The sequence below is a fragment of the Nyctereutes procyonoides genome, unplaced genomic scaffold, assembly GCF_905146905.1.
Source record: "Nyctereutes procyonoides isolate TBG_1078 unplaced genomic scaffold, NYPRO_anot_genome, whole genome shotgun sequence".
Classification (NCBI taxonomy): Eukaryota; Metazoa; Chordata; class Mammalia; order Carnivora; family Canidae; genus Nyctereutes; species Nyctereutes procyonoides.
The window spans coordinates 51,149,143-51,174,440 of NW_026575133.1; the positions used below are offsets into that span (position 1 = coordinate 51,149,143).

At 50.5% G+C, this 25,298-nt stretch overlaps 1 protein-coding gene across 1 annotated transcript in view; it reads left to right on the forward strand.

Annotated features, from left to right (window-relative positions):
* The first annotated feature begins 4,625 nt into the window (after positions 1-4,625).
* SLC25A37 (solute carrier family 25 member 37) overlaps positions 4,626-25,298 on the forward strand; it is a 42,143-nt gene continuing 21,470 nt past the window's right edge. The window contains exon 1 of the mRNA XM_055346103.1: positions 4,626-4,988. Within this exon, the coding sequence (XP_055202078.1) occupies positions 4,776-4,988 (213 nt within the window). The 5' untranslated portion in view covers positions 4,626-4,775. The remainder of the gene's footprint in view (positions 4,989-25,298) is intronic.

Sequence of the window (25,298 nt, forward strand, 5' to 3'; positions counted from 1 at the left end):
ATGGGCATCCACAGAACAGGAGTCAGGGGACTGTCCCCCAGCTGTGGGGCCCAGCCTCCTCACAGGGACGATTACCAGTGGACTCAGTAGTAGAGTCTACAGAAGTGTGAGCAGGGCTAGGCTCTCAGGAGGCAGAGTAGGTCAACACTCCACTCCCAACCTGCTGATTAAACCCCCAGCTCTCACCCTTGCCCATCAGCATCCTTTGAAAAGATGGTAAAGTGAAACAGCTCCATGTTCTCTGGGCCTGATGGCTCTCACTCACTACTTCTGTATTTGACATGGGGCTCTGGGGTAAGACTAGCTTTTTTTTTTTTTTTTTGAAGATTAAAAAAAATTATTTGAGAGAGAGCACAAGCAGTGGGGAGCAGTGGAGGTTGGATTCGATCCCAGGACCCTGGGATGATGACCTGAGCCATAGACAGATCCTTTTTTTTTTTTTTTTTAGGATTTTATTTATTTATTTTTGAGAGACACAGAGAGAGGCAGAGACATAGGCAGAGGTAGAAGCAGGCTCCCCACAGGGAGCCTGATGCAGGACTTGATCCCAGGACCTCGGGATCACACCCTGAGCCAAAGGCAGATGCTCAACCACTGAGCCACCCAGGTGTCCCTAAGAAGTAGCTTTTTGTCTTCATCTCCTCTTCTACCTATGGAGAGACTCATCTCAAAGCATGAGTCACAGAGCTTTTTAGGAAACACAGTGCTGTCTTTGGGAAAAGTGAGAGATTCTAGGAATACATGGTCCAATATACGTATATATAGGAGGGATCCTGCACATCTAGAGGTCCTCCCAGCCTTTCCAGCATATAACCCTGACTTAAAATAAATGGATATGTGGATGAATGCACATTGAGAAAAACAAAGACAAAATGCACCCCCCTCACACCCTGGTACCACACCACATGGTGCTCTAGGAAACATCATACCAGCTGCAGTCACTCCAAGGCACAGAGCCTCCACTGGCTGAAGTCTGGGCAGGGTGTTAATGTCTGTGTGTTGCACAGGTGGGCAGGTGGATGCCAGGGTTGGAGCAATTATTGTGAAAAAAAAAAGTAAGATTTTAGAGAAAGTCTGGACCTCTTACCTCTGTACCATTAACTCTTTTCCATTTTCTTTCTTCTCAGTACTCCTAAATTATATATCCTTCACCACGAGATTTTATTTTTTCTCTGTTTCATTCACCATGTGTTAGGTATGAATGCCTACCAACAGATGAGGAAGCAGGCCAACCAATGGGCAAGAGCCACATACCTAGTAAATGGTGGAACCAGGGTTTGAACAGGTCTATGACTCCAAGTGTTCTTCACCCTACACCCTCTGTAGCTCCCCCTTTCTAATGAAGGCTGGCTCCCAGTTGGGAGAGGGAAGTATGATGACATCTTCAGAACCTCAACATTCAGGAACTTTATGTAAGACTCCAGGGAACCAGCAAATCATTTTGTGTCTCCAGGTCCACCCTATAGGACAGGATTGCTATTCTGCTCCTGGCTCCCCATGGTCCCCCCCTTTTTGCTGACAGTGTGGCCAAAGCACTGGGTGATGGTATCTGGGATGTCCAAACAGGCCTTCCACAGAGATCCAGAACCAGGGCTGGTGGCTGTATTCTGATATCCAGGAATGGAGCCTTCATTATCATGTCCTCTTGCTACCATATGCAATATTGTTAGAGCTGAAACCTAGACTGGGCCTCTGAGAATAACTCTCAGATCCACATTGCCAAACTGCCTTCCTGAGGGATCCTCTGCCATGTCTGAAAGGTGAGGAAGGCTACCTATGGAAGCTGTGGTGCAGGGATCCAGAGGCTGCCACCATTCCTGCTGCCATTCCTACTCCACATTGCTTCTTGACATCCATGAATCTGGTGAGTGGACACTGCAGTGCCGTTGCAATAGGAAAGCCATTGCCTACCCCAACTGCTCCTTACCCAAGTGTCTCTGACTTTGCTAGGCAGCAGAAATCATCAAAACAGCAGGAAAGTGACCTCTGTCTCCTTACTGCCTCCCAGATCTCTCCAGTTCATCCAACTAGCAGAATATAATTCACATCTGGACTACTAGCTGCAAAGATCTGATAAATATGGCTTAAAAAATGTCTGGCTGCTGCAAAACAAAAAGGGGTTTAAGATGGATGCTGAGAACTAAACCACCTTATATGATGAGAAAAAGTACTGAATACTTATAAAAATGTACCAAACATTTTCTAAGAAGCTCTGGCTTCACATTTATTCAATGAAATTAAAAAATATATCTAATGTCTCTGAAGATTATGGGCTTGTTCACATTTGCCAAGAGTCCCCTTAATCATCCAGTGGGTGGCTTCTCTCTACAAACATCACCATTGCAAAGTTCAGAAGGCTTTTTCTCCATTAGGAGATTATATCCTAAAAAAGAATTAAGTTATAAAAATAATACAAGTATTATTTAGGTCTGAAAAATATAGCAAAAATACTTTTAATGCCAGGTCACTATCACAATGACCACTTCCTTCTTCCCATGTGCATAATATTTACATCTTTATAAATGTCATATTTATAGAGGTTTGTGTTTTTCTTCACCCAACATTGTATCATACTCATTTCCCATCTTATTGCATAATACAACCACAATTTTTAATGGCCCCATAATAGTTTACGAATATACATGTCATAATTTACTCAGCCATTCCCTTCTAGTTAAACATTTCAATTGTTTCCAATTATTTAGTATTATAAAGAGCGCTTTGAAGAGGAGATTATGAATACTTAGACTTTTGTGGCACATTCCCAGAAGTGGAGCAATAACACATACTGGTTAAAAGGTATCCATTTTTAAATGAGTATCAATGGCTTTTGGTTAATGTTTCTTAAAAATCACCTATGGTAAAAGCAGGGAAAATTTTCTCTGCCAACCACTAAACAAAGAACTTCCTTCTCCCTGTGACATCCTTAAAGGGGAATTATGCCTTTGGCCTTGAAGACTTGATGCACAATACATCACTGTATCTGAAATCCCTGAGAGGTGCCTAGGTTGCTGTGACCTGAATCTTGGGACCAGGGTGAGAGTAGAGTGGGTGCAGCATCTTCAGGCTCTCCCCCACCCTTTCATATCTCAAGGCCCAGCTCTTCTGACCAGAAGGCTTCTCTGGATAAGGTGTCTGGTACCTTAGAAGTGCCAAGTGGCAAGCCCTGGAACATGCACTTTTAGGTATGCAGATGCCATGCTTTCATGGAGACTTCCATAGACAGACAGGTCATTCCTCTACTTTTTGATTTCTCCCTCTTCCCCGAGATAAAGCAAGACAGTATTGTTTAGGTTGAAATAAAGCCTGGGTTACACTTTTGGAAGTCAGCATGGGATACTTTAAGAACCAGGAGACCAGAGTCTTAAAAGGCAGGCAGATGCAATGCTGCAAGATTTTACTCAGGGCCACTTTGCACCTGAGAGACCAGCCTCTAAAGACCTCGCAGGCATACCAGTCCTGAGAAAAACGCGCTTAAGAGGCCTCAGAGAGGTTCCATTCTGATGCCTACTCATGTCTTTCGATCAGTCCAGGGCAGTGGGGCTTTAAGTGTCCTTTTTTTTTTTTTTTTTTAAAAAGATTTTATTTATTTATTCATGAGAGACAGAGACAGAGAGAGAGAGAGAGAGAGAGGCAGAAACATAGGCAGAGGGAGAAGCAGGCTCCATGCAGGGAGCCGGATGTGGGACTCGATCCTGGGACTCCAGGATCATGCCCTGGGCGGAAGGCAGGCGCCAAACCGAGGAGCCACCTAGGCATCCCTTAAGTGTCCTAATGAGGATAAGAAGAGAAACAAATTTAGCTCTATGTGTTCTAATGAGATGAAAAAATTTCCACTAAATGAATGTTCTCTCCAACAAAGCAGCCTCGCACAGGGGCTTGAGTTTTATTTTTTTTAAATTTTTTTTATTTATGATACTCACACACACACACAGAGGCAGAGACATAGGCAGAGGGAGAAGCAGGCTCCATGCACCCGGAGCCCGACGTGGGATTCGATCCCGGGTCTCCAGGATCGCGCCCTGGGCCAAAGGCAAGCGCTAAACCGCTGCGCCACCCAGGGATCCCAGGACCTTGAGTTTTAGCTCTGTCTCCTCCACCGTAAATGCCCTTGTGTTGCACAAAAGAGGCTGCTGCCCCCCAGATTTTGCGCAGTGAGTCTCCAATTCTAGAACTCCACTCCACCCCCCCCACGTGGCCCCCCCCGCCCCCCTCCGATCCAGCCATCGGTAACTGCCCCATAAATGGCATTCGCAGTAACTGTCCCCACTCGAGGCCTGAGGAATGCCAGTGCTTGCTGAGCAACAGTGTTTGCAAAACCCCGGGCTCCGGGGAAGGATTAACCGTTGTTCCTGCAGCCCTGGGCACGTCCCCCCCCCCGCCGCGGGCCCAGACGACCCTCCCCAGGGACCGCCAGCCCCGTCCCCGCCCCGCCTGCGCCGAGCGCGGCAGCACCCCCGAGAGGCACCACAACTTCCCGGGACACCCCAACGTCTCCTCTCGCCCCCGTCCGGTTGCTTGGAAATTTGCACTGGACGGTGACGTCACACAGGAAGGCGGGTCCCCAGGGTCCCGCACGCCAATGGCGCGGCCGCGGCCGGCCTCTTCTTTTCCAGCGATTGGTGTCTCGGGCCCCTTGGCTCCACCCCAGCCCGCCATGGCGTCAGGCGCCGCAAAACCGGGGAGGTGGTTCCCACTTTAAGAAGTGAAGTTTTTCGCCCCCTCCCCCTCCCTGCCCACCTCCTGCAGCCTCCCGCGCCCCGCGGAGCTGGCGGATGGAGCTGCGCTGCGGCGGCGTAGGGAGCCAGGCTGTGGGGCGCAGGATGGATGGGGACAGCCGCGATGGCGGCGGCGGCGGCTGCAAGGACGCCGGGTCGGAGGACTATGAGAACCTGCCGACCAGCGCCTCCTTATCCACGCACATGACAGCCGGAGCGATGGCCGGGATCCTGGAGCACTCGGTCATGTACCCGGTCGACTCGGTGAAGGTGAGGCGCGCGGGGACCTCAGGCACCGGGCGGGCGGAGCGGGGAGCGGGGAGCGGGGAGCGCGCGCGCGTGCGCTTGCATCCCGCGCGAGCAGCCTGGGGGAGCGCCCCGAAACCACCTCCGCTCCCGGCTGCGCGGGGCGCGGGGCGCGGCACCCCGGGTCTCCTTCCGTCGCGCGCCGGGGCCCCGGGGCCGCCCCCAGCCCCCAGCCCCCAGCCCCCAGCCCACGAGGGGGCCCCGGCAGGCGCCGCGCACCGCCGCTCGCGCCGCCTTCCCGACCCGGGCTGCTGGCGGCGCTGCGGCGGGGGAGGAGGACTGGCGAGCGCCCCCGGGCTCGGCGGCGGCGGCGGGGTGCCCGAGGGAGGCGATCGGTGCGGCTTTGCACGGTTTTACCGCGCCTGCCCACGCGGTGCCGGGGCTTTGGGCGCGCGCGCTGCCCCGCGGGTCGGTGCGGGGCGGCCCAGGCTGCCCACACGTGCGCAGTGTCCGAGGGAGCCCGGCAGCTGGCCCGCAGGCGCTCGGCACGCTCAGCGCTGAGAAACGTGGCCCCGGCCTGGGTGTGTGGCCTCTGCTCCCCGGGTCCCTGGGGAGGCGTGGGAGGGGCAGGGGTTCTACCGGTTCTTGGCAGCTCTCTCGGGCATACCGGTTCGGCGACGCTCCGCGTGATCCCCGTTTCTCAGGGTGTCTGCGCCTCTTCCCGCAGAAGTTCGCGCAGCCGAGCAGCCCACAGGCAAGGGAGCCCTGCAGTGACATTTGCCTTCTCTTTTTGTTGCCGGGAAGGCAGGCAAGGAGAGCATATGCTATGCTATAACGACTCTTTAACTGTGGGTTGTGTAATAGGCACTCACTTGGTTTGCTCGCCCTTCCCCGAGGTAGTTTTACGTGCATTTTTGCAAGGAGGCAGCGTTAGCCAGGTGGATTTTTCCTGTTAGGCTAGAGCTGCCTTCTGCCTGCCTGCCTGTATATAGGACACCCAGTGGCAGGAAGGTAGTCCTGGTATTGATGTCTTGCACTTTTGTGGGCGTCACTCATCGAATCCGTTCAGCAGCCCAGGGATTAACAGATGAAGAAACTGAGGCAAAGAGATCTGAACTGATTCACCTGGCCAGGCTCATACTCCACCTGTTTCCTCTGACTCCAGCCTTAGAGTGCTTTTGGGGATTTGGGGGGCCTCTCCGGGTGGCAGTTCTCTTGAAAGGCGGGACCCCACAGAGCCCCCATGTCGGTGGCTGTGTCTTGTTGCTGAGGCTGGCTCCACTTTGGTGGGGGGGGCCGGTGTGAAGACCAGAATGTCTAAGACCGGGTTTGCCCTGCCCTGGGCAGCTCTCAGCGAGCTAGCCGTCAGTGCACAGATAGGAATCCAGTGAGAGAAAGTGTGGGCATTTGTAGTAAGGTGAGGCCCAAGCCTTTGAATGTGTTTCAGGGCCTGGGGCAAACTCTTGGAGAGTCACTCTTCTGACCCTTCAGAATCCCCAGGGGGGATTAAGGGTTAGCTGCCTGGGTTATGGAGGGCCTGGGGGCAGATCTTGCCCCGCAGGTTTTCACAGCTTCTCCAGGAAAGACCCTGGACACATACCAGGTGGCATTTGTATAGGAAAGAATCCATCTCTTGTAATAAAATTTCCCATATTCGAAGCTGTTGTCTCCAGTGCCTTGGACAGAGTATGGGGAAAGTTAGGGGCAGGGAGATGTTATTCCAGCAGGCACCAGACCCACAGGGTGGCTGAGATGAACGTCCCATTGGAGAGCTATATCACCTGTGAGATTTTGCTGAGTTTGGTTCAGAGCATCACTAGAGCTTATCTTCAGGGTTGGATGTAATTAGTCATGCCTTCTCACCTTCGTCTGTCAGTCTAAAGAGGCATCTGTCTTATATGTTCTGTGTTTAGTTTCTTCCCTGCCTTGCCTTCTGCCCTGTAGACGTTTTATGTTTTAGTCCACATGTCCCTGTGTGCTTAGTATTATTTTACATAGCAGTTTTCACCTCTGGATAGGCAACAGGATTGGCTGTCCCAGACAAGTCACTCACCTTATGGGGCGTGACATGAAGGCCTGGGTTAGCTCATTAGTGAGGGAGTCCTCCTTTGTTTAAGCATGCAGGTTGAGTTGGAAAGCACCTCATTTTTCACGACAACTTTCTTGGAAGGGGGTAGCAACGATTATTCTTTTCATTTTCCAGCTGAGACAAAAGGCACACACACAGAGAGTTAAGTGGTGGGAGTCCTGCTGCATGGTCCCAGGGAGGCTACAGCCCAGTGCCGAGTGCCGAGGTCTGCTGAGATCAGCACAGTTGTCTGTGCCCAGCATGACATATCAGGGACGCATCCATGCCTCAGTCATGGAAATGCTTCACTTGGGGAGACCTCGACTGTGTTCTTCTTAAATATTTTGGATGGTGGAGACCATGAGTAATGGAGACAGGAGCCCTGGCTGGGGTTTCCAGCCCTGCTCCTAACTTTCTTCATGCTTTAGGCACTGTTCTGTATCTTAGTTTTGTCACTGTAAAATGGGGGCTATGGGCCATTTGAGTATTTCTCCCCATTTTTAATCTGTCCCCCTTTCTGTGTACACAGAAAACCTATTGTCCTCTTTTACGATACTTGAAATTCCAAATAATTATTACAGTCGAAGCCATGGCAGTGTCAATTGTATGTCGGCAAAAAATTTTTCTCTGATTTTATAAGGCACACGTTTTGAACTGTGAATATGTGAATTAAGTGAGGGTATCAGGTGGGCCTGCTTTTTCCAGTTTTTCCATCCTAGATGCTGTGGTCCATGGAACTCAGTGCTGGTCACTTTGACCACTGAGCCAGGAGCTGCTTGCTCTTGTGGTCATAAGGGCAGAAAGCCAACCTTACTGATGCTTAACATTATTATGTTAAATATGTTTCCCATGAAGTCCCATCCTAACACTCCGCCTCCCGTGTGACTTTAATTACCTGTATTTTTCAAACTGTGTCTTGGCATCAACATTTTAAGAAAGATCAGTCTTTCTAATGGTGAGAGTAAAAAATGCAAGTGTGTGTGTGCCATACAGTAAGAAGCCTTGCTTGGTGAAGTTGTTTGGGTTTTGTGTGTGTGTGTGTGTGTGTGTGTGTGTGTGTGTGTGTCCCCTGGATGGCTGTGTCAAATCCCCTTCTGACTGGGGGTTACAGCCAAAAAAGAACACTGAACCTGATGATCACTAATGTCTCTCGAGCTCCAGCAGTCTGTGATTATTAAAGGGTTATTTGGAAGACCTTTGGCAACTTTGCTGTTCCTTCCTGTGCCGCCTTCCCTCACTTAGTCCCTAGGGGTGGAGTGTGAGTGCTTACGAATCTGCAAAGGGCTAGGGCCAGGTCACTGGGACCTCCTGTCGGTTCCTGCTCCCTGTCTGGTCTGCATGGTACCAAGGGAGGGAGCATATGGGGGCCCTGCAGGGCTTTCGCCAACAGTAGCAATTACTCGTTTCTTTCAACTGGGGCTTTGCAGCGGGTTTTCCTTGATTCTCTAGCGGGTGCTCCCGAGTGGCCAAGTGGCGTGATCACCTAGACCCGCGCGTGGGGTGGCTGTGAGAAGCCCTGGTCGGGAGTGCTCAAGACTGTGGGGAGAATGCCAGGTGGGTGGAGGAGGAAATTCCAACCAGATTAGGCACACCACTCTAGACCATGTCGAATCCCGTGGTGGTGAAAGCGGGGGGCAAAAGGAAACAGGAAAGATTTGAAGCGAGGCAGCTTCCGCTGGCCCTTTCTCAGCCCTTCTCTCTGCTTCTCAGGGAAGCGCGGTCCCTAATTGTGCTGGGAGAAGCCCTGCTTCCCAGCCGGGCGCACAGTCCACGGCGAGGAGAGGACCGCGAGGGCCTGAGGCTCGCCTTCTCTCGAGGAGCTGGTGGGTGCTGAGCCAGTTGGAAACCTCGGTTGGCCTCAGGGGTTTCTGGAGCTGCAGTGACCAGGCAGGTGCCAGGATGGCTCAGCATTCCTCAGCTTTCGAGTTTGCTCCACCACCCTCCCCGCCCGGGGTCCCGGCCTTGCAGGCCTGCTGGGAGCCAGGGTGCTCAGCGGGGTGGGGGGGGGAGGCTGCACCCACTGCAGCGTTTTCGAAACCAAGTACAATTCAGTAGATGCCATTCAGCTTCAAAAGGGCGTGAAATCCCAAATTGCTCGAGTTCTTGCGAGAAAATTATAGTGATTTTTCCGTCTCTCTTCTCCTGTCTTGTCTCCTTTAGGTCCTTCCCCTCCCCTCCCCCCGTTTTTTTTCCGGCCTTAAGTGGGTGATGCTTTTCTCAAAGGTGCATTTGGAAGGGGCACAGAATGAAGAGAGGTGTACTCTTGAACTTGTGTCCTTTTGTTTGCCTCGTGACTGCCCCTGCTGATGCCCGGAGCCTGGATCTGCACCTTTGCAGGCCTGCCCGGGAAGAGGGGGAGGACCTTACCCAGCCCCCTCAGCCCGGAAGTGGGGGAGGGGCGGGCTGGGGCAGGCCTTGGGAGGGCGCCCCAGAATTCCAATGGGCAGGGAGGGCGCCCTCCCCTCTTGAGTAGGGAGAGGCAGTGGGCCTTACTGGACACAGTGTACCTGACTGTGTCATTCAAGCACTCAGGGATATGTGCGCGTGTGTCTGTGGAGTGTGTGTCCCAGACCTTTCCTTGGTTTTCTTTCTTTCTTTCTTTTTTTTTTTTTTTAAGATTTTATTTATTTATTCATGAGAGACACAGAGAGAGGCAGAGACATAGGCAGAGGGAGAAGCAGGTTCCCTGCGGGGAGCCCGATGCAGGACTTGATCCCAGGACCCCAGGATCATGACCTGAGCCAAAGGCAGATGCTCAGCCCCTGAGTCACCCAGGCATCCCCTTTTCCTTGGTTTTCTTGAGAGCTTCTGTTCCATCTGCTCTTTGGAGCACTGACCGACTGAAGTCCACTTTCCCTTTTTTACTTCCCTTCCAGCTTTAGGAGGCTGTCTTTCCCCAGCCCACTGGATGAACTGGCTTCTGTGTCAAATGAAGCCTTTGGCAGTCTCTCTTCAACCCCAGAACATTCTGGCTGTCTCCGTATTTCTCCTAGTACCCGACATTTCCTTCTCAGGGAATTTCCTTTTTCTTTTTTTCATCCTCTGAGCCCTCTGGCATCCTCAGGGCAGGCTGCAGCCGTGTCTCTACGGTCCTGCTGCTTGCTGGGGCTCTTGGGCAGGCGTGGGGAGCCCGAGCCTGCCCTTCCCCTCCCCGCCTCCACCTTGAGTGCTCATGGCTGACATTTTCTATGGGTGGGGAGAGGGTGGAATGTATCTAACCGCTTTGTCTTGAACTACAAACCTTCCCCCAAGTTCTTTCCAAGCTGGAAAGGTTCTGAGGGTTCTCTCACCCTCAGAAAACTATCTTGGGGAGAGATTCAGATCCCTAGTCTTTGACTTGCTGGTTGGGGCCGGAAGCATAGCTTTTCTGAGATGTGATTGCTCTGTCTGTAAAATGCAGATCCTAATTTTCCTGCTGGTTTCTCTCTCCTGACCTAGCTTTCCACCGCTTGCTGCTTACCGTATTTCTCATCACACCCTGCGGAAGTTCCTTGGAACAAGCTCCCTTATATCTGCACTGAATGTTCCTTCTGTCTCCGTGTCCTGATAGAAATCCAGCTCTTCCCTTGAGGCCACTCCTTCCCTGAAGACTCTGGAGTGTAGCATTCCTATGAGCTCAAGCCCAGGCACCTGTGGGGGCTCCTGCCCTCTCACCATTACTGACCAGCCTCTTCTCAGCCTCTCCTCCTCCTTTGAGGCTCCTCCCCTTTCTCTCTCTCTCTCTCTCTCTCTCTCTCCATTTCTCTGTCTGTCTCTCTTTCATCTGCCCACCTCTGCCTCCAGCCTGACTTATACTGAAGGGCGGGAGGTGGAATGATGAGGAGCAGGGACCCTTGAGCCAGACTGTGGATTGGTCCTGGCTCCGCTTGGTGTGACCTTGGGCAAGTCCCTCCTCCCGTCTTCCCTCTGGGCCCCGGTGGCCGTCCGTGCAAAGGGGAACGTGGTACTGCTGCCCGGGAGCGACTGTGCGGGTTAGGTCTGGAGAACATTGCTGACAGAGCCTGCCGTGTGGTGAGTGCTCTCTCCGGGTCAGTGCTCCTATCTCCATCATCTGCCACAACATAGCTGTGCAGCTCCCCTGCTCCACTCTCTCTGGACTTGGGCGTCTGGCGCACAGACTGCTTCCACCACGAATGAATCCCGTCATCACTCTGAGGACCCCCCTCCTGGGCACCACCCGACTAACACCCAAATCCCTGTGTTCTTTATGCCCTTCAGGTTGGTGGCCTTACTAAACTCCACGGGGGCCTTGTCCTAACCCAGAGCTTTGGCACCTGAGGGCTTGAATCCAGATGTGTCAACCTGGCCACGCTGGGCTAGGTCCCTGCCTCTTCTCTTCCCCCTCAGCCTGGCCCTGTCCTCCTCATCCAGACCGGGGCCACTGCAGCCGCTCCCGGGACCTCTCCTTCCCCCCCACACCAGCCTGCCCAGACCCCCATCCTGGATGGCCCATTACCCTGTTGAGCAGTCAAGCCCTTCTGGGGTAAAAATCACATGTTGTCTCCATTGGTGTCCTGTGTGCGCACGCCTCTGGGGCCCTCAGCCTGTCCTTCTGTGGGTTCTGGTCATTCCGCTTCCAGTCCTCTCAACAGCTGCTCCAGACCATGTAGGCTCCTGTTTCTCCACTTCCCATCCCTCTGCTTTCTCAGCCTCTGCTTAGCATCTTGCTCCCGAGCTCATCCAGAAACCAAGACCCCGGTCAAGCTCACCTTCCTGTTACTGTCCTCCCAACCAGCATGCTGTCCTGTACCTTCCTACTGTCGTAAGGTAAGAGGGTCCTTCCTTTGCCAAAGGCGAGTCGGTGGGCCTGGGGAAAGAGGGTGTGTGGGAACCACCCACATACACCCGCATTTCAATCCTGCCTCCACCCCAGTTCAGTATCCTTGTCTGCAGAGTGGGGATGTTCACACCAAGCCCTACCTTATAGGGCTCTTGAAAGAATTAAATGAGGCAACTCACATAAAGCTCTTGCTGCAGTGTTTCCTGCACAAATGTGCTATAAATGGTCATGGTGGTAGTTATTTTGGTCATCTCTCTGATGAGTAACTCGGCTTCAGTATCTTTAGCCTTCCCCTGACCAGTGATTCCTTCCTAAAAGCATTTATACAGTGCAGGCGTGTCCCATCTTAAATAACAGACAAACCCTAGACTTCTCACCTTGACCCCGTGTGCCCCGAGGGTTTTTCTCCTTAGAATAACAAGTGTTAGGAAAGGATCATTGACACTTGGTCTCTGCTTCCTCACCTTATCCGCCTCCCAAACCCTCATAGGCCCCGGCCTTTGGCTTTGTGCCCAACCCTCTGCTGGAATCCTCTCAGAGGCTGCTAGTGATCTTGCTAATAAAATCAGTCACTGTTTTCCTGGTCTCTCTGATGAGGGGCAGCCGCCTGCTTTCCTTGGAAGTCAGTCTGCCACCTTCCTTTCTTCTCCCAGGACACGTCTCAGTTTCTGTCTGGGTCCCTGTTACTCACAGATGGCAGATTGGTGTCTCTGGTGCAGTCTTTCTGGAAGCTGGACAGCCTGTTGCCTCACAGACATGTCGGAGACTTGGGTGCCTCGGTGGCCAGGACGTCCAGTGTGGTCATCCCGGCCTCCCCTCCAGCCTGGACCCCCCTCCCCCAGAAACTTGGTGGTCCTCTTCAGCTTTTCTCTCACCTCTGCCCACTCTCCCCAGGCGCCACCTCTTATGTTTTCAAGACCCTTCCATTTGTGTATCTCTGATAGCTCCTGCATGTATTTATTCTTCTCCCTCCCACCACACCTTGGTTTTGGGAGGACTCACTGTCTGCTTTGGATCGATGGCATCCCCAACCACTTGAGACACTTCTTGTCCCCATTTCCCTGTGGCCTGGCCATGCCATTCTTCTCCACAGCATGTGTTACCTTCTAACACGCAGTGCCATTTACTTATATTTATTACTTATATTCGTTGTATATGTTATTTCTATTTAGAATATTATGTGTTATTTATGGTCTATCTCCCCTTATCTGAATGTAGGCTCCCAGTGGGCAGGAATCTTTTGCTCTTCTATTCTCTGGTATCTTCCCGTTGCCAGAAACCATACCTGGCACGTAATAGGGGCTCAGTTAGGAAATTGTTGAATGATTTACTGGAAATCATTCATAGCTGTTCACGCTCACCTCTGAGTCCTGTAGCTTGTTGGTGGCTGTAGTCTTCTTAAATAGGGACAAGTCACAATCCCCAACCTTTCAGGTCTAGTTCCTACATCTGGGAAGAAAAACCTGCAGGCAGGTTTGCAGTGAACTGTGTTTAAACAGTGAATGCAATTTAAAAAGTATAAAGCTCTCTGCAGGGGCCAGGTTGTGGTATTATCATACTGGGAGCCCGTTAAAAGGTAAGGTTAGTTGACTAGAATGGAAAATCTAGCCTGTGCTCCACGTGTAGCAGAGTCCACACTGGGGCCTGAGGGCCAGTGCCATCTTCTGCATCTCATATCAGCTGGTGTCTCTCTCTGCCTCATATTCCCCTAGCAGTCCCTGTTGCTTGCAGAATAAAGCCTGAACCTTGAGCAGTGTGCAGAGACCCATATCCTCTCCCCTCTGACTTGTCCACCAGAGCAAGACAAAGGTATTGTGTGAATATCGGTTGAATGAGTGCAGGCTCAGTTGTTTTAAAGAGATGGGGAGGGGTGGCGCTGGGGGTTCATTCAACTGGGCGTCCGACTCTTGACTTTGGCTTGGGTGGTGACCTCAGGTTTGTGGGATCAAGCCCCCCAGCAGGCTTTGCACGCAGTGGGGAGTCTGCTTGAGTTTCTCTCCCCTGCTCCCACCCACCGCATGTTCTCTCTCTCTAAAATAAATAAATAAATAAATCTCTAAAAAACAAAAAGGGAAGAAATGTGGGGAAACAAGTGCTTTGAAACATGCTACTAAACAAATGCTGGTTGTAATGTTTTTGTGCGTGTTATTTCAGAATCCACGTGTACCTTGCCCGTAGAAAGACATTCTCAGCCCTTTTGTCTTTTTTTTTTTTTTTTTTGTAGTTGAATTCTCAAGCCACAGTTATATCGCCATTAAGCTGTTAATTCATCTGGCCACCCACTTCATTCCAGGCTTACTGAGCGCCTTTCCTGCCAGTCTCTGTGCTAGACACTGGACAACAAAAATAAGTCCTGGCCTCTGTTTCCAGAGCCTTGCTCCCCTATAATTAGATCCTGAGCTAAGGTGGCAGGACTGGCTCCCTTTGAGGGGAAGAATGGGTCAAATTGGTATTTACTTTCAAATGGGCACAAGGTCTGGGTGTTTGGACTCTGGAGTGCCCAAGCTGCCATCTTGCAGGTCCAGTGACTGCCCAGGGAGCATCATTCAAGGCTTCTTTGCCACGCAGTCTTGAGTTGGCTCCTTCCCCTGTAGGAGACAGTGGCCGTCAGTTGTCCTGCCCGCCCCCCCACCCCACCAATCCTCTTGCTCACCCCTGAGGTTGTTAGTCATTCTGGAAGCTGAACTTGGCTTCCAGAAGGTGCCTCTGAAAACATCCTCCACCCTACCAGTAACCCCAGACAGTCGGGAAGGGCTGTTGTCCGGTCCCTAAGAGGTGTTATGGTTTCACATTCATGCTTTCTCTCCGAAGAGAAAACAAAACGTGTTGAAATAGAAATCCCAGCAGCAGCTTGGCTGAAGCAAGAGTTGCATAACAGCTTTAAGAAATGTCTGGCCATTGTTGGGTCAAGTGGAGGGACTGTAGCTTCATGTCACTGAGAGGACTTCCTCTGATGTATCGGACGCAGCCGGCGAGAGGCCCAGGAGGGGGCGGCACACCGAGGTCTGGCCGGCAAGAGCCCCTGTCCTGCCCTGGTCACTCATCGTGGTGACAGCTCTTGTTCCTTGGCACCACCATAAAGGCTACGTTTGAGATGCTCCTGTGGGCCAGGGCTGGGAAGGGCCGTGTGTGCTGGCGTGGAGGCCCCTAGAAAAGGGCACTGCCCTGGGGCACAGAAGGCCCTGTGAAGTTAAGTCCTGGTCTTGCCATTGGCCAGCTTTAAAACCTTGGCCAAGTTACTTCTCTAGGCTAGGCTGGTGTCTCTTTGTTCTAGACTAGTTTTCTAGACTAACAGCATCTGCTTACTCACTTGACGGGGCTGCTGAGCTCAGGTGGGATGGCGAACTTGCGGGTGGCTTTTGTAAACCTGGGCATGCCCAGATAATGACAGATCGTATCGGAGGCAATATGCTTAATGATTCAGAGGAGGGCAGTTCAAGTTCACAGCACAGGGTCTGGGGCCAGCCTGCCTGGGAATGGTGCCTAGACAAGCTACTGACACCCCTACTTTTTCTCATCGGCAAAACGGGGATCATCACAGTACCCACCTCAGAGTGTTGCTATGAGAATTAATTAGGATACATCTAGAGTGTTAAGAATAGCATCAGGTACCTGGTAAGCAGTCAGTTAAATTTAGCTCCTATATCATTTCTAAAAGTGTTACTACTTGAATCTCTGTTTATGCTTGTATGTTGCTTTTGCGCTTGTATGTTGCAGTATTTTTGAATTGTTTCTGCCTGCATTCTGTCATTTGATTCTCCAGCTCTATGAAGGTGGGAAAAGGCATGTGCTGTTTCTCATCTCACCCGTGAGAAAACTGAGTTTCAGAAAAATAACACCCTCTGGAACTCAGGCATTTTCTGTTACACCAGAGCTAAAGGTGGGGACGGTGAGGAAGTAAGTGAGCTGCTAGGGAGTAGACTCACACGTTAATGGCAGCAGAGCCCCTGAGCTGGGTTCTGAGAGGAGATGGTGCAGCCCCAGCTACATTCTTGGGAAGGAAGAACTAGAGTTAAGGGAGTGCGAGCAGAAAATCAGAGTATGGCCTGGAACACAGGGCTCTAACGTATAAGTAGGAGTTCTTTGATCAGATACTCCATCCAGTACAGAGGGCAAGGGGATGATGACAAATGGTCGTTGCTGTAGGTAACTCTTGGCTCTGTCCAGTTTCTCTCTCTGGAGTGACTTGCAGCTGCTGTGGCCCCTTCTCATTTCAGCGGGGAGTAGAAACATTGGGTTCAATATAGTGATTTGAATTTGGACTGGCGTGAGAATCCTTTCCCAAATCAAAGGATTGAGATGGCCTATTGGGAAGAGCACTATGTCATCGCTCCTTGGTCAGTTAGGACGGCTGTTTTCTTACCTCACCCAGGGAAGTGTAGCAGTGACCATCTTGCTTCCCTTTCATGTCTACTTACTGCATCCAGGAAGAAAATACAGCCAGGCTCGCAGCAAACCAACCTTTATACTGTTGAAGAAGTATAAAGCTCCCTGTAGGTGCCAGGTCATGGTATTTACTATCACACTGGGATCCTGTTAAAGGGGTAAGGTTAGCTCGTTGGAATGGAAAATCCAGGCTCTTCTTCCAGCCACTGTGGGATTCGCTACAGCTGCACGGCCATGGGCCCTTCACCTGTCTCCGCACACGGCGTCTCCCATCTGTTGAGTAAAGACCAGGGTGACCCTCTGCCCCCGCCTCTTGTGCTGGGTGATGCGGAAGGGCCAGTTAGACTCTGAGCATGCTTGGAAACACATTCAGAATTGTTTATTGTGGAACTGGCTCTGAGCAGAGCTGTGTGTGGCTACTGAGATTAGGCTAGTGAATGGTAAGGTCGTGTACACGGAGGACAGCAGTGTGCCCGTTCATCTCTGTCAGTTGGCATCTTATAGGCCCACTTTCCCTTTTTTTTTTTTTTTAAAGATTTTGTTTATTCATAAGAGACACAGATAGAGGCAGATACATAAGCAGAGGGAGAAGCAGGCTCCCTGTGGGGAGCCTGATGTGGGATTTGATCCCAGGATCCCGGGATCATGCCTTGAGCTGAAGGCAGACACTCAACCACTGAGCCACCCAGGCTCCTCAGCCCACTTTTACTTTTTAAGTGAGTCTGCCCTTTGAGTGTCAGGCAGATGAGGCTTTCCCACCTTGGGCCCTTGTGTCTGTGTTGTCCTTGTTTTCTCACGACCGCTGTCATAGAAAAGAAAGGGGAAGGAGGTAGGACATAGGTGCCTTTGTCTTGAGGTCCTCTGGTTCTTGTTTCCTCATGCTGCCTGCTTTGAGGGTTTTGCTGGCACCTTACTGGCCCCAGGCCGGGCAGTAGGTGTGGAAGGTGGTAGTGGGTGGACACCAGCAGCCTGCAGGAAGCTTACCAGCCAGGCCTGCTCAGAACAGGAACGTGCCAGACACTGCCATTGACTTGCTGGGCTCCGCTCCCCTGGGATAGGGGATGTCCCAAGGATGTCCCAGGGCTGTCACGGGACAGGGTGGTTTAGCTGATGAGCAGATCTGAGAACTCAGACTGGAACAGGGAAGCCTTTCCAACGGAAAGGTGTTGGTGTGTGTACACATGTGTGTGAGGGCCAAAAGGGCAGACCCAGGGCATGTCTTTAACTGAAGAATCAAGTGTCTCTTTCCTTAGTCACTGTCTCCGTGGCTTGTTTGCTAAATGTGGGCTTGTGTTAGCCTGATTCATAGAACCATGGAAGAGTTGAAAGGCATTTGCAACAATGCAGTTTCATCTGCTGGACTTCACTGAATGACTCCATTAATTAAGGAGTGAGGACATTTGCAGAGCGACCTCATGGGAGCCAGTCTTGACACCTTGGGAATCTCTCCCCACAGAAGTCCTCGTCTGTCAGGGAGGATAGATATATTGACGAATCATTATTGTAGTGGGTGTTGAGCCTGTCCTCAGGGAACCTGAACCTCATCTAGAGGTTCAGGAAAGGAAAGGGCCCCTCAAAGAATTATCTCAGTATCTATATCTAGACCAAAGGAGACGTAGATGTTAGAACAGAGCCCTGCAATTGTCTGTCCCCTAGACTGTCAGTCCTGTCCCCAAGGTGCCTGGCCATGATCAGGATGCCTGTACCCCTCTGACACTCTGCTTTTGGGGTTCCACTCTGAGCCACTTAAAAAAGATATTTTGTGTATTTATTCATGAGAGATACAGAGAGAGAAGGAGGGACATAGGTAGAGGGAGAATCAGGCTCCATGCAAGGGAGCCTGATGTGGGACTCGATCCCACAACCCTGGGATCACGACATGAGCCAAAGGTAGATGCTCAACCACTGATCCACCCAGACTCCCCTGCTCTGAGTCTCCTGACTGCAGAATCAGCAGAGATAGTTTTCATGGGGCCCTGCACGTGGAGCCTGCCCCGGTTCTGAAATTTTCTCACTCCCCTTTTCTGAAGTTTCTTGTTTCTCTCTCCCATGTTCTGGGATTTTAATTCCCTGCTCGGCTACCAAGTGACTGGCTGGTGGGTTTCCATCCCTGAGTGGAAACTTTAACCACAGTGCTAAAGACCAGAGGAGGGTGGGAACAAGGAGGCAGAGAGAAAGGCTGTCATATCAAAGGCATTTCTGCTCCTAATTGTCTCATAATTAATGGGTGGCCTTAGTGTCAAATGCCAGCTGCAGCAGCAGCCAGATAAGGGGCTAAAAATTAAATACCATCATGTGACTAGGTGGAGGTTTAGGGTTTGCCTGAGTGACCTTTCCTGGCACAGGTCACAGTTTGTAGGGTTATGAGGGAGAAACCTGACAAACAATGTAGGTGCCTGGTGTGTATTCCAAAGGACAGAGACTGTTCCAGAGCCCCATGGCACCTGGACCTGTTCTTGACACTCAGATCCGCATGCCATTCCTTATCGCTTTTTATATTTTATTATTCTTTTAAAAGATTATTTATTTATTCATTCATTCAGGAGAGACAGAGAGGGAGAGAGAGGCAGAGACACAGGCAGGGGGAGAAGCAGGCTCCATGCAGGGAGCCCGACGTGGGACTCGATCCTGGGTCTCTGGGATCACACCCTGGGCCAAATGCGGCACTAAACCGCTGAGCCACCCAGGCTGCCCCCTTATCGCTTTTTAAAGGCAACTGTGTAGCTGAACATTTCCCCCGTTCCTCTCTTTCCTGTTAGTCTATCTGGCTCTGGTGGAGCCTTTTATAAAATTCAGAGAGTACAGTCCCCCAGCTTGTCCCAGCAGCCCGTGGCTGTTTTGATAAAGAGCCCGAAACTGGGCTCTTGAGGAATGCTCCCCTGGTATCTGTATTAGTCTAGGGTTTAGACAGAAGTTCCTGGAACTCGCAGGTTTTGGAAACCGAGGCCTGTTTCTCTAAAAGGCCAGTCCGGTGACATGGGCAAGAATTGGCTGACCCCGAGGCTGGCCCTCTATTTCTGTGTCTGTGGATTTCCCTGGCACAGGAGGTCTTTGTTACCGAATCTCTTTGCTGAGTGTCTTGAAGGAGGGTGTGTGTGGGCCTTTTCAGTGTCGTTAGACAATGCTGAGCTGTTCCCCAGAAGAAACGGTCAGGGTAGCAGCCAAGATTTGATCTGGTTCAAGTTATGCTATAGAAAGTGCCCTGTCTGGACAGGAGCGATCAGTGAAATAGTTAAAATCCTAAATAGTGTGTGAGACTTGAGAGCTGTCTTTTAATGTTAGTGTTTCATTTTTTCCCCCTTGGAATCTTGGCTTCTCAGATAATAAACAGAATTAACGTATGTGTATTTATGCAGCCCAGGAAGGATGGGGGGTTCAGGGAACCGACTTTGCCAGTTACTGCATATTTATAGTTAGCACTTAGAGCTTTAAGAACGTCTGCTTCAAAAGTGACTTTTCATCGCACAAAACAATGTAGTAGCAATAAGGAATCTATTGACAAGTTGGTAGGACTCCTAGGTCCTTCTGTGCTTCCAGAAGAATCTTTTGAGTTTAGGAAGGAGGTAGAGAAGGAGCTGGCACTCCATACCAGTTTGTCCTGGGGTGTGTGTGTGTGTGTGTGTGTGTGTGTGTGTGTGTACGCGCGTGTGCATGTCAGGACGGCTTCAGGTGGTGGCAGGTTCCATTTATCCTTGGACTTAACACTGTCTCCCCACCCCACCCCCCCGCCCCAGGCTCCTGAGGCCTCTGGTCATGCTTTCCCTGACCTTGGGTAGGAATTCTCATCTGAAACTTTCCTAGTGTCTCCTTCCAGGGTCTTTTGTATTTTCTGACGATCCAGGCACAAGAAAGTTTCTGACGTTCTCTTTCAGACCCTAAGAACTGAGAGTCCCTACAAAGCTGGACTTTTACCAGAAACTGCTTTAAATTGGAAACAGATTTCTGATCTCTGAGCAGCCAGTTTAAGAGACAGGGAGAACCTTTGTCAACCTAGAACTTGAGCATGGAGGGCAGGGAGCAAACTGAGGAAAAGCACAGCAAAAGCAGATTCTTTCTGTACATATGCACACATAACATTAGCATTGGCTTTTTCTTTTTCTTTCTTTCTTTTTTTTTTTTTTTTTTTTAGCATTGGCCTTTTAGAGCAAATTGTAATTAGCTTAAGATGAGAGGCTGAGCAACTAGTGACTCTGAGAAAAGCACTTTACTCGTGTGAGTCTCTGTTTCTTCATCTGTAAAATGGCAAGATTGAGCTCAAACTGAATGATCTCTTAGGAAGCTTCCAGTTCTAAAATTTCCACCCCTTATTTCCATGGGGCATTATAACTTTTGGACATCGTCTTCTGACCTGGAATGTCTAGACTAACAGGCACTTCTGTTTGGAGGAGGATGTTGGAAGACTCCTGCCCTGGAATTGTACCAGGGGGGATAAGGAGCAGGGAGAGGGACCAGCCAGGGTATTGTTGGGAGTTCCTGCATCTCAGAGTGCCTGCTGGTCCTTACTAGACTACTAGAAATTATAGGCTGTTTGGTTTACTTGGAACCTCCAGCTACAGTGCTGAAAGACTGCAAACCATTCATTCAGGCAATTCCAGAAATGCTGAATGGCCACAGCCCCACCCTGGAATCAAGGGGAGCCGTGTAGCAGATGCTTCTGGAAGGCCCTGTTTATAACTCTGACTCCTTCCTGCCGGGGACCTTTTACAAGTTCACTACCAGGAAGCTGACTCATTGAGGGGTCAGCTGGCACGGCCAAGGTCAGGCAGCGTTGCCAGCAGCACAAGTTGGGTTAGCCCAGACGACCCGAGCGTTGTTGTGGATGGTGGGGTATGTGTGTGTGGGGGGGTTCCTCACTTCACAGGCCTTTGGGTGTGTCCCTTCATGGGGACCAGAGCACCACCACTCCTTGTGGTTTGCACTTCCGTTTAGATTTCACAGTGGGAAATGTTCCGCTGTATCCTTTACCTCCTTTCTCCCCACTTCCTCCTTCTCTGTTCCCTGATCCAAGAGAATCTTCCTCCAAAGCCAGAGGTCAGGACCAAACAGACCAAAGGGTGAACTGATCCTCCTCTGCTGCTGTGGTTTTCAGGGCTCACCGTGGGCCTGTGTCCTTAGGCCTTTTTCTGGGGTCACCTCCCTCTGCTCAGCTCGCTGCCAGCCTTCCCGGGGCCTCTGGCCACTTCCGACCTGCCACTCACTACCTGTGCCCCAGGTAGCCCCTTTGTCCTGAGCTCCACTTGCCTGACTCTCCCCAGGCCCAGGCTTCAGGGCTTGCCTCCACCGGGACGCCTCCCCACTTGTACATGAGGCTTCCTGCATTGCTCCCCAGCACCTTCACTTTCTACTTTGCCCTTAGACTTTGAAATTTTGTTATTTGTATGCTTTTTGGTTTACTCGAGCTGTCCTTACTAAGACAACAAGCCTCTCTAAGGTTTATTCAGCCCCAGCACCCCCAGGGGCACATTGATGTTTATGGACTTGGGGAGAAAAACCCGTTTTTTTTTTTTTTTTTTAAGATTTTATTTATTTATTCATGAGAGATACAGAGAGAAGCAGAGACATAGGCAGAGGGAGAAGTAGGCTCCCTGTAGGGAGCCCAGTGCAGGACTCGATCCCAGGACCCCGGTTCATGACCTGAGCCAGAGGCAGATGTCCAACTACTTAGCCACCCAGCTGACCCCCAAACCCCATTGTTTTACCAATTTGAGGCCACTTACTCTCTTCCCCCATGCGCATCTCCTGCTCTCACTTCTGGAAACCCTTCTCTCTCGTCAGACGGCTTCATTTTAAATCCTTTATAGCTCTTGTTTCCAGAACGAGAGATTTAGTCAGCATGAAATCTCACCCATGATTGTAGGTTCCTGTCATTCCCTTCGGCATCCAGTAAAACTTAAATATGACTCCCCCAAAAGCTTGTGAAACAGTTTGTACGTGGCAGACATTTGCTACGTGTAAGTGGGTTCCAGAGGCTGAAAGGGAAATCTTTGGGATGTTTCCTGTGGTGTCTTTCCCCTGAGACCCTTAGAACATCCAGCCTGGTGTTTCTGGTATTTTTGTCTTCTTTCTCTGTTACTGGCTGGTGTGCAAGGTGCGTGAAGAGAGCAGAACGTCCTCTCCAGCTGTGACCTGACCCCACCCTTGTTAATCAACGAACATCATGGAGATAATTTGATCTTAGCATTTGTGGGAAATCTGGCTTCAGTAGCATCTGAGAATTTACCCTGAACCCCTCCTTAGGCCTCTAGTATACACTGAACTCTGGAGCCCAGCTTCGATGGGGCTTATGTCCCCAGTTTTTACCCTGTGTGGTAGGCCCCGAAAATGGTGAGGCTCATCGTGCTGCAGGACCCAGCAAGTAGATAGCCTTTGGGGGGGGGGTAGGCAGCAAGGCAGCGGCTGTTTGGCAAGGGGAGTGCATGCAGGGTTTCAAGTGCCTACTTTCTGTATGCCTGTGGGTGAAATTTTGTATACCTCTGAGTCCTTGACAGGTGGTTGTTGGGTGTCTGTTTATTAAAGCACATAGGCAGGGCACTGAGATCACAGATGCATGAGCCTGTCCCCTCCTTCCTGTCCTCAGACTTTATTGGAAGACGGGCATGCAGACACATCACCTGACATAATTATAAGTAGAGAAATGAGCAAGAGAAGGCTGGCGATGGGGCTGCTTTGAAAAGTCTTTTCTTCCTGTGGATAATAGGCTAATAGTGGGGCACGCTTTCGAGGGTGTGGCCTCTGGGAAGGGTGTGGAAGCTGGTGCTGCAGAAGCTGACAGGACCACACTTGACTTGAGAACCATACGTAGGGCTTCTGAGGTGCCCGGCTCCCTGGGCCTGTCTCGGGTGGATTCCAGGAGGGCTGTCACTCACAGTGTTTAGGGGGCCCCCTTCACTTCCTGGCTCTGATGGCTTGTCATCTGTGTCATCACCCAGTCTGTCACATCCAAACACTTGGCTGGTTTTTGACAGCTACCTCCATGCCTGAGCAGTTGGGGTACTGATCCCTGGGATAATATCGTTTGGGGTGGCACAGACTAGTGTGCATGAGACAGGGAAGTGCTATATCACTGAGGCTGGTGGGGGTCAGCCTATGGGAAAGGATGGAGATTCAAACTGCATCTTATCCATTCCTGCCTTCTGGTAAAGCTTGGCCTTCTGTCCAAGAGCCCCCTGGGCTGACCTTCCAGGTGCTTCCTTCCAAGGCAGGTTCTGGAACCAGAATTGTTGCTGTGGCTAGGGGATCACGCTGCACATTGGACATCCTTGGCTGCCAAAAACAAACAAACAAACAAACAATACTATCTCAGGTGTTACAGGAATTCTAGGGAATTATTTGATTGTGGCGGGATTTCAGATGATGAGGCATCTCATGTGTGGCATGAGCTATTGATTTAGATTTAGGATTTTTAAAAGATTATGATAAAATACATGAAAGATTTACCGTCTTGATTTTTTTTCTTATTTTCACTATGTCTTTTTTTTTTTTAAATTTTTTATTTATTTATGATAGTCACACACAGAGAGAGAGAGAGGCGCAGAGACACAGGCAGAGGGAGAAGCAGGCTCCATGCACCAGGAGCCCGACGTGGGATTCGATCCCGGGTCTCCAGGATCACGCCCTGGGCCAAAGGCAGGCGCCAAACCGCTGCGCCACCCAGGGATCCCTTCACTACGTCTTTAATTTTAATTCCACCATAGCTAACATACGGTGTTGTTTTAGTTTCAGGCATCCAAGATCATCTTAGCATTTTCAAGTGTGTAGCTCAGTAGTGCTGAGTACATTCACATTGTTGTGCATCTACTCTCCAGAACTTTTTCATCTTCTCGGAGTAAAACTGTCTCCATTAAACAACCACTCCCCATTCCCCCCACCCCCCACAGTCTCTGGCAACCTCATTGCACTTTCTGAGATTGGCTTTTCTAGGTGTCTCATAGAAGTGAAGTCCTACAATATTTGTCTTTTTTGTAACTGGCTTATCACATGATGTTCTCCAGGTTCATCCATGTGGTAGCATGTGTCAGAACTTCCTTCCTTTGTAAGGCTGAATAATAATATTGAATGATATACCACGTTCTGTTTATCCATTCACCCACGTATGGACACTTGGGTTGCTTCCACCTCTTGGCTATTGTGAATAATGCTGCTGTGAACATGAGTGTGCAACTATCTCTTTGGGACTCTGCTTTCAATTTTTGAGGGGTTATAAACCAGACGTGGGATTGCTGGATCATATGGTAATTCTGTTTTTAAATTTTTTTTTGGTAACCACTGTACTGTTTGCATAGGGGCTGTACCATTTTACATTCCCAGTGACAATACATGAGGTTTCCAATTTCTCCTGTATTTCTTTATCTCTTTTCTTCCCTTTTCTTCCCTGCCCTTCCCGTCCTTCCCTTCTTTTAAATACAGGTGTTTTAAAGCTGCAGGTAGGCCTGATGTACAGTAATGTAGATATATGGATTTAAGTGCCCCCATATATGACACACCCACACATTTGGTTTTTAAAGGATTCTTTATCTAATTCTTACAGATTTAGACTGTATGAGGCCAAAAAGGACCTCCTTAGAGACATCAGTATTAACTCCATTGACCCATTTGACAGATATTTTCAAATTGTAATAGATCTGAGAAGAAAACGGAAGAAATCTCCCATCCTTTCGGGTGTTTACCTGGTGGTAGATATCCATGTTGATGCCCAGCTAGGCTAGATTGCTCCCCAGGGATTTGAGGGCACAACTGGCCTGGAGTCTGGGTCTTCTCAGTCTTGGAACAGGGCTCTGTCCATTCAGTTGTACTCACATTTAGGTGCACATTTTGGGAGGATTGACCCCATTTGGGCAAGTGAGACATCTGTGGCTAGAGACATCTGTGCCCTGCGGCACCATGTGGGTTTATTACCCAGAATCTGAGGGACTTGAGAGCCTGCCCATACCCAGGGTGGGGGACCCACATCCTTCAGGGTGACCGTAGAGCACAGGATAGGGGGCAGAACCCACAGAGGACTCCCCATACCCAGTTCTGTAGCTCCTCTTGTCCCCATCTGGCTATTTCCCTACAGTTCAGAGAGGAGCCAGTCCTTGAGCATGGGGAGGGCCCTTTCCAC